General features: G+C 43.9%; 1 protein-coding gene across 5 annotated transcripts in view; it reads right to left on the bottom strand.

The window, feature by feature from the left end:
* Positions 1–1,402: 1,402 nt before the first annotated feature.
* Positions 1,403–13,317, bottom strand: part of LOC137868878 (RIMS-binding protein 2-like) — a 55,492-nt gene continuing 43,577 nt past the window's right edge. For 3 of the 5 annotated variants that reach the window (XM_068705879.1, XM_068705881.1, XM_068705882.1), the window contains exons 12-23: positions 13,163–13,186; positions 11,858–12,009; positions 10,455–11,234; positions 10,003–10,158; positions 9,582–9,728; positions 8,449–8,551; positions 6,161–6,330; positions 5,702–5,870; positions 5,477–5,577; positions 5,241–5,312; positions 4,409–4,573; positions 1,403–1,958 (exon numbers count right to left, since the gene is read on the bottom strand). In XM_068705879.1, coding sequence (XP_068561980.1) covers positions 1,725–1,958; positions 4,409–4,573; positions 5,241–5,312; positions 5,477–5,577; positions 5,702–5,870; positions 6,161–6,330; positions 8,449–8,551; positions 9,582–9,728; positions 10,003–10,158; positions 10,455–11,234; positions 11,858–12,009; positions 13,163–13,186 — 2,273 coding nt within the window. In that variant the 3' untranslated portion in view covers positions 1,403–1,724. The remainder of the gene's footprint in view (positions 1,959–4,408; positions 4,574–5,240; positions 5,313–5,476; positions 5,578–5,701; positions 5,871–6,160; positions 6,331–8,448; positions 8,552–9,581; positions 9,729–10,002; positions 10,159–10,454; positions 11,235–11,857; positions 12,010–13,162; positions 13,187–13,317) is intronic. The other 2 variants (XM_068705883.1, XM_068705880.1) reach the window with 2 other exon arrangements.

Here is a 13,317-nt window from a genome sequence, read left to right as displayed (position 1 = left end):
GACCAAACTGAACGTCGACATTACTGATTAGTGTCTCCAGACTCCGGCTTTGAGTGGATGTACTTAATTCATAAATTGTTAAATTATCCGAGATCATAGAAATAAAGTAAAAGTCAGTTCTGTACCAGATTCCCTTTTATATATATATATATATATATATATATATATATATATATATATATATATATATATATATATATATATATATATATATATATATATATATAGGGTGTGTAACATGTTAACTTGTTATGGTATAGTCCTTATGTACTGTAAGTACAAGTACAAGTCATGTAGAGCATAAAAGGACACATTAAATGTTAGTGATGTCTCTCCACAGACCTCCGGTAGCTGAAGCAGAAGCAGTGAACAATGCACACCTTGACGTTTTGATTCGGGACGTCTCCGAGGCTTTAACGTGGCCTCCCTAAATCAACACGACGCGACAGAAGTGAACGCTGCACAGGCCACGGAGGGAGCAGCACATCACTCAAGCACAGGACCAAGAAGTACATGGCCTCTCCTTCAGGAAACATATCAGTGAAAGACAAACATGAAAGGTGAAAACACATGAACGCATCACACACTGCCTCACACACACACACACACACACACACACACACACACACACACACACACACACACACACACACACACACACACACACAGGCACACAGGCACACAAAACATGTCTTTTACCAATCAAAACACCCACCTTTGTGCAATAGGAAGACAGACACACAATTTTAGTCTTGAACTAGGCGTTTCATGACAGTTTGACAGCAAGGACAACAAACACTTCTGCTCTTATTTAATTTCCCAAAAATGACAAAGCACAAGCGACCCGTCATGAAACAAAAGAGCCTCGTGTAAATCAACTGAGGAATGTCGGGCTCATATTGTTCTCATAAAGGCCACTGAGACAGCTAAGCTCGCCTCTGAAGTTAATGCCCTGTTGCCAATCTTCTATTCTATTTTTTTTTTTTTTTATAAATTCCTTTCATCACATAAGAACTCCACTCTGATGAAATCACAGGTACAAGTGGAAATGTTTCTTTTCTTCCCACGTATGCTACCGCCTCTCCATGATATTGCACTGAATAAAGGCTTTGAGTTAGCAGCCAGCATTACTTCACAGAATGCCTTGATAACAGTGTAGTCTATTTGAGATGTTCTTAGAGGACCGCGGTCCCCTCGTTTCCTCGTTGTGACATCAATACTCCGCAAAAATTGACGTCTTTTTCTTTTCTTTTTTTCTTTTTTTGCAGAGAAAAAAAAGCCCGTTAGAAACATAGACGTACCCAGATGCTTTGTTTTCACAGCTACCCTGCTTGAAACAAGTGTACAGTTTCTTCGACTTATGATAAAGAAAAGAGAAAAGTACATGTCATGAAAATCCTAGTTGTTTTTTTTTTTTGTTTTTTTTTAAATTATCCGTTGATTTAAAATACATCACAGTAATATGTTTTTGTGTCCGCAGGTGACCTCTCTCTCTCTCTCTCTTTGATTTTGGCACTATACATAATTTAGTTGATTTGTATCCATCACCGCACATGAATAACTGTATCACTGGTTATATTAAAATAGGCTCACACAGTCCGAGAGACAAAGCTCACATCCTCTCTGCCATGTGTTCTCGGATCAGAGTTGATTGTGTGGATGCAATATACAGAGCCTGTGCACGTATTGTACATGTATGCTTTTTTCTTCTTCTTCTTCTTCTTTTATTTCACAGGGGAGAGTCTCTTCAGGAGCTTCTTCCCTTTGGAAAGCAGTCCTTTCTTCTTCTTGTTTGCCAGATCTTGGTCCCGGGGGTCTCGAGGCTCCAGCGGGAGGCGGGGGCCCCTCGTAGGGCTGAGGGGCCTCATGGTGCCTGGGAGGAGGGGCCGAACAATCGGGGACGGCGCTCGGACAGGTGCGGCGTCGTTGTCGACCGCGTCCGTGGTTTCCGTGGTCACCTGAGGAGAGAAGCGATGGGGAGGAGCGGAGGCACGGGGCGGCGAATTACAAAGGAAGCAACACTTTTACACTGCAGACTAGGCCTGAGTCTGGCTCAGCTCTTCATCAATGGTCTCGAGATGCAGACGCTTTTCAAACTGAATTGCTTGTTTCTGTACAGTAAGCAGTGTACAGTCCTTCTGAGTGCCCTGTGCATCTAAAAGCTGCACTCACTGAGCACATAATGAACAAATCACCCACTGACTCACTGACGTCTTACATGCTTGTTTGTTGCCTGATGGTACTTGTGGAGAAACACGTCTGACTGGTTTCATCCAGTAATTCAAGTGAATTCCTTTTGTAATTACCTCCAAGCAAGAAGGTTACATATTCGGCCATTTCTGTTGTTTAGCAGAAAATTTGAAAAAAAAAAAACATTTGGTGGAAATTTAAGTCATGGGTGAAGAAATAACTAATTTCCTTCTCTCTTAAAATTGTCAAATGGAACACGTATCCCATGGCTGTCCAATACGATGCAGATGTTAAACAGCTGTTTTTCTACTATTAAAAGAAGTAAGAAGACGACAGAGGATTATGCAGAATTGACTATTTGCATTCTCTAACTTTACTGTGTACAGAATATTATCAGGCACCATCATTATAAACATTGTTTTTGTATTAATCTCATTTTCTTAGCAAATATATTTGAGTTATTTATGTTTATGTTGTGTATTATCTACCTCAGTGTCTTTCTGTTGTTTGTTCGGTGATTCTTACTTGGCTGCTCTAACTACCGCAACTTCTTAGGATTAATAAAGTTATCCATCTATCTCTCATAGTTTCATAATTACATTTGTGCAATTAAATTCACACACACACACACACACACACACACACACACACACACAGACATTGTACATATGTAGAAGAAACACACAGAGGAGGAAGCCATCAAATGTTGAGTACGACATCAGCACAACACAGAGCCGCAGAAGTCCACCATCAGTAGGCCATCGGTAGGGAACACACAGTACAGCGTCAAACAGTACAACACCAAGGGACACAACTGTAGATACCAGGCGTCTCAACGGATGCAGCAGCTGGATACGCAGCGATGCTCTTCAGAGCATCGTCATTCAGACAGATGATAGTTTGAGTTTAGAATTTCAGATTTAAAGAGTCTCAATTTCTCAGATTGTCGGTGATGTATCATAATATATACGTCTTTTGGGTGACAAAAATGATGCCATGCCAATATTATGAACCTTTTAACATTTCGAAATGAACATTGTATATTTTTGAAAGTGTACCAAGACATTTGGGTAACACTCAAACCAGGAAAAAACTGCACATTTCACTGATCTGATACATCGCCGTGGACAACAAGAGAGCCCTCCGCTGTGACCACGAGCTGTGTGCATTAGAGTTTGGTATCTCAAGTTGCCGACTTACTGTACAAGGCGGACAGAGCCATTTATGGTGTGAAATGAACAATCTTCTTCTGCTTGTTTGTTTTGTTTTGCCAAGCGGGTGAGGAAAAACAAAAAAGAAATCAGATGTGGCAGCAAAGTCACCGTCGCTTCAAAAACCCACACCACTATGAAAACTGAAAACAACAACAACAACAACAACAACAACAACAACGTCAACACACCGAACACAGAGCGCCAAAAAAAAAAAGAATGTTTTTAATATCCAATTTTTTTCTTCTTTTATTGTTCCATTGTAACAATACAGTATGGATGTATCAGTGCTGCGATTAGTTTTGTCTCTCGAGCTCAGAGCAAACATGGCATATCCACTGTCAACAGGGCTGAAAAATAGATTTGATGTGTGTGCAATATACATAAAGAAACAAAGCCTCTTTAAGGAAATACAGCAGTCGAATCGAGAAAGTTATTATAAAATGTATCAAGTATGAAAAAGGCATGCTTCTCTCTCTTTTTCATCTTAAAAGTTTTCCCTCAGTGTCCTTGGGTAGCCATCGTTATGTGTTAATAAAGCACTTATTATTATACACAATAACCACATTTTGATTTTGTGTTTCAGTGCAAAGAGGTACCAAATTATGTTGTGTAAGGAATGAGTTGAGCCTTTTTCAAGTCCTCCTTATAACCAGTGCTACATGCATAAATCACCCGCAGAGCTCCCACAGTCTATCCTCTCTCTCTGTCCATGTCAGGCTTTGCTTCTTCCTTTCTCTGAGACTCAGAAAGGTGTTAACACTGGATTTTGTTTGTTTTTTTTTGTCCCCTTTTCCAAAGGGTGAGGGGGCAGGGGGAGAAGGGGGAGAAGGGGGAGAAGGGGGTTGTTAGTTTGTATAGAGTCACCACTGTCACCACATGGACAAACACACACAATGAACAGCACACAGACGGCAAGTGGAGGAAGCGAGAGACGGAAATCAAGAGAGAGGACGGAGGATGGATGAACACAGGGCCTAGCGCTGAGAGCGGCGATGATGGTGTACCCGTTTGCCCTCTGAGACGGTGGAGGCAGAGTTGGCGGGGGGCCGGTTGGCAGGCTCTTCCTGGGGGTAGTGGGACGGAGTATCGGTCAGATACACCTCCACGTCATCAGGCACTTCTTCCAGGAAGTTAGAGGGAACCAGACCGCGGTGGCCGTTGATCTCACCCTGTCGACAGTAACGAGGAGTTCTGTCAGAGTGGCTGGACATGATGCATTTAACACGGTCAACACAGCATGGCGTATATATACTACTGTATGGGCTGGGATTTGAGGTAATCCCCTCAGGGATGTATCGGGACACTTTCCATCATTTTTTTTCCCGAATTTACACTGCCAATCCCCTGGACCTATTCCTCATTTAATTCATGTTTTAAAATTATTCATTTGCATATTCATCATTCTTCCCAACCTGCTGATTTGTTAAATTAAAGATTGTTTGACACCAACCACCCTTGCCTGCAATCAATCACTGTGCAAGAATCGTGACTCTACAGTTAACACATTGCTGTTAATAGCCAGGAAAGGCCTGCATGTTCAAAGTTCCACATCTCACTGTCTTTATGATAGTTTCAGGAGAAGACTGATTCTCTAATGTCTGCAAAGCTACAACCAGCAGGCGGTAACCTTAGCATTGGATACAGATTGGAATAAGGGAAAACAGCTAGCCTGGCTCTGCCTCTTTAGGAAAAAAATACTCATAATTTGCATAGCAGCACTTCTAAAAATGAACATGTGTCTAAAAGTCAAAGGAGAAAAAAATAACAGTTCAGTTTCTGTACAAAAAAAAATATGAAGTGTTGTTACAAAAGCAAACATGGCCAAGCGGCACTCACATAATAGAATCCGTCTTCATCAATATCTCCAAACACAGCCATGATGTCACCAGCACAGAAGGTCAACTCGGCCTATCAGAAGACAGAGATACAGAAAGGTATGCGATCCAGGGGGAAGTCGACGATGTCTTAATCTGTCATACTGGTTCATGCGAACTCATGGTCTGATTACAGCACTTCCTTGGATCTGTAAATACATGCGTGTTCGGTAATGAGTCGTTAGCAGTTACCGATACCTCGACATCAACGTTAGGGGAGCTCTCTCGGGGGTCGTAGTCGTACAGGGCCACCATCCTCCTCGAGGCCTGATCTCGACGCAGGCCTCTTCTGTGCTGCTCTGGAATCAATAAGGGATTCAATCTTAACATAAAAGTATTTCAACTTGTGTTTTCAGTCACAATCAAACGTTGCAACCCCGCTGACAGCGGGCAATCGTGAGAGCGAGTCAGCCTGCGTAGTACCTAATCTGTCCACAGGGGTGCTGAGCGGCAGGAAGCCCTGTTTGATGAGCTGGTCCATGGTCTCCTCGTCCTCCGCTCTGATCTCGGACACCATGTTACAGGGGATCAGCCCCATCCTGCCCCTCACCTCTCCTCTGTAGAACCCATCAGTGTCTTTGTCACCGTACACCTGTCAGAGAAGAGAGAAGACGAGAGACGTTTAGATCTCCCAAAACACAGGCAGCACTTCTGTTATGATTGAGCCACAGTCGAGCTAATTGACATCTAGTTAAAGAAGAAGGAGTATACATAAAAGATAAAAGATTCAAGTTTCAACTGAACATACTTTCTGCAGCTACTGCACACTGAAATAACTATATATGACTCCCAACATTTCAGAATTATAGTGTTTGTGTTTCATGGCCAAAATACAGCAAACAACTAGCGCCTTATGAAATATGAATAAACATAAACTCCCACCCTAATGATCTGCCCCTCTTTGAAGGGCAGCTCCTCATCGGCTGCGTCTGGGTTGGGGGACATGGACAGAGGATCGTAGTCAAAGAGGGCCACGAAGATCCGGAAGGACTCCTCCGGCTCGGACTCATCGTAGTAGGTGGGAGAGCGGCGGTCCCGGTCCCTGTAGCCGTCTTAAACACATTGAAGAGAAAACAAATTCCATCATCCTGCATCGCTGCAAAGAACAACCTATTAATGTGGTCCAACACACAAAACAGGAACTTTGGAGGAAGCTTTGTTTCTTTGTGGAAATATTTCATATTTGCAAACATAGTTTTTATGTTTGTCTTCTGTAAAATATGAGCCTGTTTGTGATGTTTGGTCACAGATTTTAGGGCTCAGCAACAAAAACTTTAAAGTAATTTGGTGACGAAACCTACGGCTTCATACAGTATACACCACTTACTCCTATACTGAGCAAGTCCATACAGTATGTTACAGTTACAGAACATATTGATGTGTCTTAGCCATGCTTTAAATGCTTCTTTTTTTGTCCTAATACGTCTCATTGATTTGCTGTATTGCATGACAGATTTGATTTTCCAGTCGAGCCATAATTGTGCCTGTCAGCATGCAGGAAAAAAAATCAGTGGTCAGTCAAATATCACCCACGCATGCACCAACAAAAACACACACATACACACACATACAGACACACATTACATGTACTTTCATGTTTCATTTTGGCAATTTTTACATATAAATATGCAGTGGGAGACAGACGAGGAGCAATACAAACCATGGTGCAATACACAGAGAACGTGATTCATGGACATGACACAACACCAGAGACACACACAAGACTCAGACAAGCATGCTACAAGAAGCCAAAAAAAAAAAAAAGACAAAGATACATCTCCATGTGTCTATTTGCACTTCAAATAAAAACACAAATGAAATCCTGAGATCTAAAGCAAAATCCAAAACTTGCCACACATTGCCAACAATTGTAGCAGCAGGAGGTCTAAAGCAGGGATGGCAGAGTTGTTGTGGAAGTCATTTATTTGAATTTGCTAGCAAAGTGTGATACTGTATAGGACAAAGCTTTATTTTGGTGCTTGGAAATACAAGCGTGGTGTGAAATGCACTGCTCCCCGGCTGAGCGTAGGCCAACCCACAGAAGGTCCCTATTTATGTCGCACGACCAAAGGACAACTGCATTTCCAACAGCTGATATTTCAAACTCAAGAAACTCAAAACGTCTGAAAGAAAACAAGGAAGCAGCGAACGTGTCGTCCTTATTTATTAATTGTCTGCCACTAATTCTTCTACGTGTCATGCATGAATGCTCTCATTGAGGGTGTCGTGTGGGTGTGGTTGTACTACAAGGGGAAGGGGTTTAGCAGGCATCTGGAGTTCAGTGCAGTGAGTGAGGCATTCTCCGAGCAGTCAATCAATCATTTATCATCTGCAACTGTGGGAAGGTTCATCCTGGACCCCAGGTATGGCTTGCCAGTGGGTCCACCATTTCAGTGCAGTGCAGTCATGCTGTTCAACTGTAAGCATAATAATATCTAGTATTATTTGAGACGGAGAGACAGGCACTTGCAGGTGTCCACAGCTACGTCTTGCTGTTTGCCAGTTGCTGGTGGCATTTTTTTTTTTTTTTTTTTTTTTGTCGCCATGCTGTGGTGGTAGAAACAGGACTGCAGGCACATACCATGGGGTGACCTGGTGCCGCCCATGTGCCTGCGGGAAGACCACGTCCTGTGCCGAGCTACTCTGCCATAGTAAACATCCTCGGTGACGGGGTTTGCCTCACTGCTATTCTCAAAGGTTACCTCTACAGGAAACACCAATTAGAGGGTGATGGGGTTACAATGCAAAGCTCAACATTCCCTTCCCAAAAGGTTAACTGAAGATTTGTGTTGCCACCTAAAGCGTCTCACTGCTGAGACACAAGGTAAATACAAATACACACAGGAAACAAACGACTATGGCAAAAAAACTATCATGATTGTCAGAGTAGATTAGCATATCAGCGTGTTGTGCAAACTGTTTGCGAGGCAATTTAAGAAAAGTGTGTTTGTTGCATCATAATAATCTCTGCAAGATGTTCAGGTAGTGAAGGGCATGAGCATGGTTCATAGACACAGAGGTGATCTGGAGACACAGAGAAGCTCATGATGGTGTTAACAGAGCAACATACATGTCTGTACTAAGGCACAAAAAAACACAAAAATGATTAAAAATAAATAAAATAAACGACAACCCCCCTCCGCTCGCTCTGTCCACCCGCCCATACTGACCAATGGAGGGGACCATTAGAGGTCTTCTCTGAGGCTGGGGGCCGCCGCGGTGGTTTCTCCTGCCTGTGTCCCGGTCATGACGACCTCCGGCCGGAGCGTTGCCCTGAAATGCACATAAAGCACAGAAAACATTCGCAAACATTAAACATTCACGAGCTGCTCGCCGACACAGGACTCGCAAACGGTGTGTGAAAAAAAAAAAAAAAAAACGCACGTCGACGTACTCGTACAACTTGTTATGTAAACAAAGTCATGCAGCACTCACAGGCAGGCACACTGAAACACAGACGCATAGACACGCACTCAGACACACACAAGCCCACGGGAAATCATTTCAACATTCCAATATTAAGCAAATACTGATTAAAAAAAAAAAAAAATGACTGATTTAAAATATGTAAAAGGAAATGTATCGTGTCAAAGATATCAGTAAGCACTTGTCCACCGTATATATTACTGTGTACAACGCTACAGTGTCCACGCCCCGGTCTCTCCCTGTGTCTCTCTCCATGGTGCTGAACACATTCACGCCCAGTGTATCCTAGTTTCTCTCCACGAAGCTGAAACATTCAAACCCAGCTTCCTTCTCTCTGTTGCTCTCAGACTGCAGCCTCGCGGCGTCAGTGTTCTGCATTTTGAAATTTGTTGCAGCGGGCTGCAGTCGCCGCAGCTCCACGTCACCTCCGATCCTGCTAATATCCACTTCTATACACCACGGGCTGCTTCTAGCTAGCTCATAGCCAAATGGAGAGGATTTACAGTTTAGGTTAGCAATATAGCGAATTTCGCTGACTAATATCATCACACATCGGGCCAGACTTGATAGTCAAACTCTGAAGATGTTGCTTCAGAACTCTTTCTCTTCAATGATATGTGGAAATGCTGCCTGAAAGCATTAAAGCCCAGTCTGTCTCTCTCTGTTTCTCTCCATAGTGCTGAAACCCAGTTTCTTTCTCTCTTTTTAAAAAAAAGGAAATTTGACCTAAACTCAGCACACACTTAACAACACTTAATTAAATGCATGTCGAGGCAGCAGTCTCAGTTGAAGTATCTGTGCCCGTGCAGTTCACTAACTAATAATAAATTTGGGTGGTTATGACTTTTGGGTTTAGAATAAGTGCAAAGAACTGCACCTTGGGTGTGTTGTGCGAGTTGCGTCGACGTCCCTCTTCCAGCTGCATCTCAGAGTACAGCTCCTCCTCATCCTCTTCCATGATGTCAGACAGGTCAGAGCCCCGGCTGCTTTCGCTGTGATAATCTTCATTGTGACTATAGTGAGGCTTTTGGCAGTCACGCACACACACAAACAAACACACAGACGCAATTGTTTAAGTCCACATACATCCGTACGTACATGCGCACACCAAACACACATGGATGGGCAAACACACGCATGTGAGCACACACAGGGACACGGGCACAGGAGTGTATGCATGCAACCACCCAGACATGCGTGCACACACACATCCAAACATACACACACTTAAGAGGTTGTCCATTGGAAAACACATTGGGACAAAAAAATAAGGTAAAAAGATTCATCGCTGTTCTTACCGGCCTCCCGAGCTCAGAGCCTCTGAGGAACTCGTCCACGGAGGGTCCTCTCCGACGGCCGCGCGCAAACCCTTCTTCGTCTTCCTCTTCCTCGTCAGAATGATGCTGGTGAAATGAACGACCCTGCTCTCCATATCTGCCCTGCCTCCTGTCCACCTGAAAACATGCATGAAAAGTGAGGTAAGCAGGTAACCAGAGGTACTTGATCTCTACTTGTTTGACAGTTCAATACGCTTTTATTCTAGGGTGTGAGTATAATGACAGTCATAGAAAGCCAAATATACTGTTGTACATTCAGCAATCAATAGATCGCTGTATTCTTTTCATTTCAAGCTAATTTTGTTCTTAAATCTTAATTAAATTCGCTGTTTATTGTCATGCTGCAAGTGTCCTTTTCTCTCTTGACTGTGTAATTTATGTGAATGGACTCAGCGTTGCCGTTTTCATCAGACCTTGCCACTTTCTGCTGCCACCCTCTGCGCGGCTTCTCGGGCGATGGCTTTGGCCACAGTGTCCGGGATGAGCGTGCCTCGGGGCTGAGGAAGAATCCTCTGGGGGGAGGGGGAACGTGGATTGGGAGGGGGAGGGGCCTCAAGGGTGTGGCCTTGCATGGGCACAGGAGGCTGGGAAGTGGGAGAGCGTGTTGGGTCCCAGCCAGGCTGGCCAGGTGGAAAAGCTCCCCCGTGGTGGGCTGCGTGCTCTTTGGCATCCAGGTCTCTGGCACATACTGGTCTCTGAGGTATAGGGTGGTGATGAGGGTGGGGTAGCAGAGGCAGTTGGTGCTGGGGCCTGGGACCTTGGTGCGGATGGCGAGGCGGAAGGTGTAGGGGTTGGGGCTGAGGATGTGGGGGTCGGTGCTGGGGTTGCGGGGGTCCGCCTGGGTGGGGGAGTCTGGGATGGGGTTGAGGGTGAGGAGGATGGAGTGGGGGTGGTTGTCCGTGTGCCTGGGGTGGAGCAGGAAGTTGGGCTGCGGCATGAGGAAGGTGAGGGGATTGGAGGTGGGGCTGAGGATGGGGGTGTGGAGGGGGGCCTGCGTGGGGGTGCATTGGCGGTGGCAGGGGGATTGCAGGTAGAGGCACGAGGAGGTTGTTTGGAATGACGGCGACGAGGGAGTCCTGGGATTCTCCCTGCACTGACAGCGTCCTCACGATGACTTCCCTGGCCTCCAGGCACTGAATCCTTGTCAGCTCGACAGTAACATAGTCTGCCATTGGGAACAACACTTCAGCTATCTGGATTTAAAAAGAGAAAATGAAATGTTAGCATGCACAGAAGCGGCATAATCACTTCTAACATGATAACATCATTTCTTGTTAATATTCTCTTTGTTTGAGCAAAACCTCCTTCACAATTTATCAATGTTAATATTAGTATGTGAAGCAAATAATAAAGCAGGAAACACCAATGCTGTCAAAGTTTCAACATAGTGTGCTTCACTGTGGCAGCCACCAGAGGGAGTGAGAGACCTTTTCCCAGCTTGAGAGGCTTGCTCTGAACATGAATCACAAGTAGATGGCACTGCTGCGTATGCGCTCAGGCCACTGATGACATAATGCTCAACTCAACATCAGATTCTATTATCACCCCATCTGTGATGCATGTTCTCATGTTTCAACTGGATTAAATATGATTAAAACAACTCAATCAGTGTTTTGCTGTATCTGTGTGCGGCATGTAGGCCTTTGAAATATGGATCCCAATATGCTTGGGAAATTCTCCGCAAACCGGTCCCTCGGTACTATTCACGTTGCTGTACGATGTCACTTATTTTCTGTGTTATTATTATTGATGCCGTTAGCCCAAGATGCCTTTTAACAGAGGATGTCGTCTCGGTGGGTAACGCCTGCTGACTCACCCTCTGTCCTTTAGTGCAGACCGCGTAGCCGACGACATTTGCCCCATTAGACGTGCCTGTGGGGGAGAGGACGGGGGGCTTCCAGCGGACCTGTAGGACCCCTGGAGCCTGCCCACAGAGCACCTGTACATCCTGGGGAGGCTGGGGAGGGCCTGGGAGGTGAGAAACAAAAAAAATAGCTTAAAAGCTGTGTAATCATTTACTGTTTTATCATCACAAAGATATAAACAAGGGGAAAGGGTGTGAAGCATTCATCGAATGCACAAAGTGGTGCACGCACAACCATGCACAGAAATGAGAGGGGGTGAGGTGGGGGTGAGGATTCAAGACACAACAAACTGGGTTCATTTATGAATTCACTTATAGTCATATTTATATTTGTGAGAGAATTACACAACACTATATTTATACTGTGTAGAGATGCACAGTTCATGCGGATACTTGTGATAATATGACATTGCTGTTGTGTGCTGTGTTTATAAAAAAGTATTAATATTCCTATAATAAACCTATGATGGCAGTACATTAACATTATCTGATGTGATATACTCCAAAATCAAACTGAGATGTGAAATGCAATCCTCTTTGTGTAGCAGTATTTCTTGCAAAATCAAATATGAACAATTCAGTGTGTATTCCTCTGGCCTAGTGCTGTACCATAACCTCAGACTACTCTTTGTGTGAGGGGAAACAATGTAGGGTAAAATAAAACAATGTGGGCCTCTGGGCCTCCAGAGAGAAGCGCTGTTGTCTCCGCATGCAGGACACAATCCGGAGAGACTACAGCTCACTCTTTGTCTCCCACTCTCCTGGATCACTGGGTAAAACATGCACAACTGCAGTCAAGCAGAGGCAAATGCACACTCATACAAAATGGTCATTTCAGTGAGCAGTGGAGAGGCTCTGCTTTATATAGTGCTGGTTACTACAGGCTAGGCTATAGGCTGAGGAAATGACTCATCAGAATAATAACTGATCATATCTTGTGACGCATGGCTGCTCTCTAATAAGTGATATACTCAGAATTTGGTTTCCAAAAATAAACTATTCATAAAGATGTTTAGTATGTTTCAATTTAAATAGATATATAAATCGTACATTGTTCGTAGAAGAAAAAATCTTTTTTCAATAAATGCTATTTTGCCCAAATCTCTTAATTGAACAATATGTCATAATTATTCTCAGTTCCATGACCACAAGCCTCTTCCGAAAGTATCATAGCACTAAAGTCATCTCTGTCCATTGGTTTGCAATAGAGGAAAATGATTCGGGAAACCCAGCCCATGACTGATGTTTCATTCTGACCTGTTCTGCAATATGGTGTTGGACCTAGACAAAATACAATACACAACAACGGCAAGGTAAGGCAATGATGCACCGCACTCTTCTACAGCACAGTACAATAACCTTAAAAGTGGTATGGCATTATGTGACATATTTGCGCTGGCATTACATACACA

The sequence above is a fragment of the Cebidichthys violaceus genome, unplaced genomic scaffold (assembly GCF_023349555.1).
Source record: "Cebidichthys violaceus isolate CVI_PGR_0920_01 unplaced genomic scaffold, fCebVio1.0.p SCAF_12, whole genome shotgun sequence".
Classification (NCBI taxonomy): domain Eukaryota; kingdom Metazoa; phylum Chordata; class Actinopteri; order Perciformes; family Stichaeidae; genus Cebidichthys; species Cebidichthys violaceus.
Note: the sequence above shows the minus strand (reverse complement) of the source record. Positions and strands in the feature narration are given on the sequence as shown.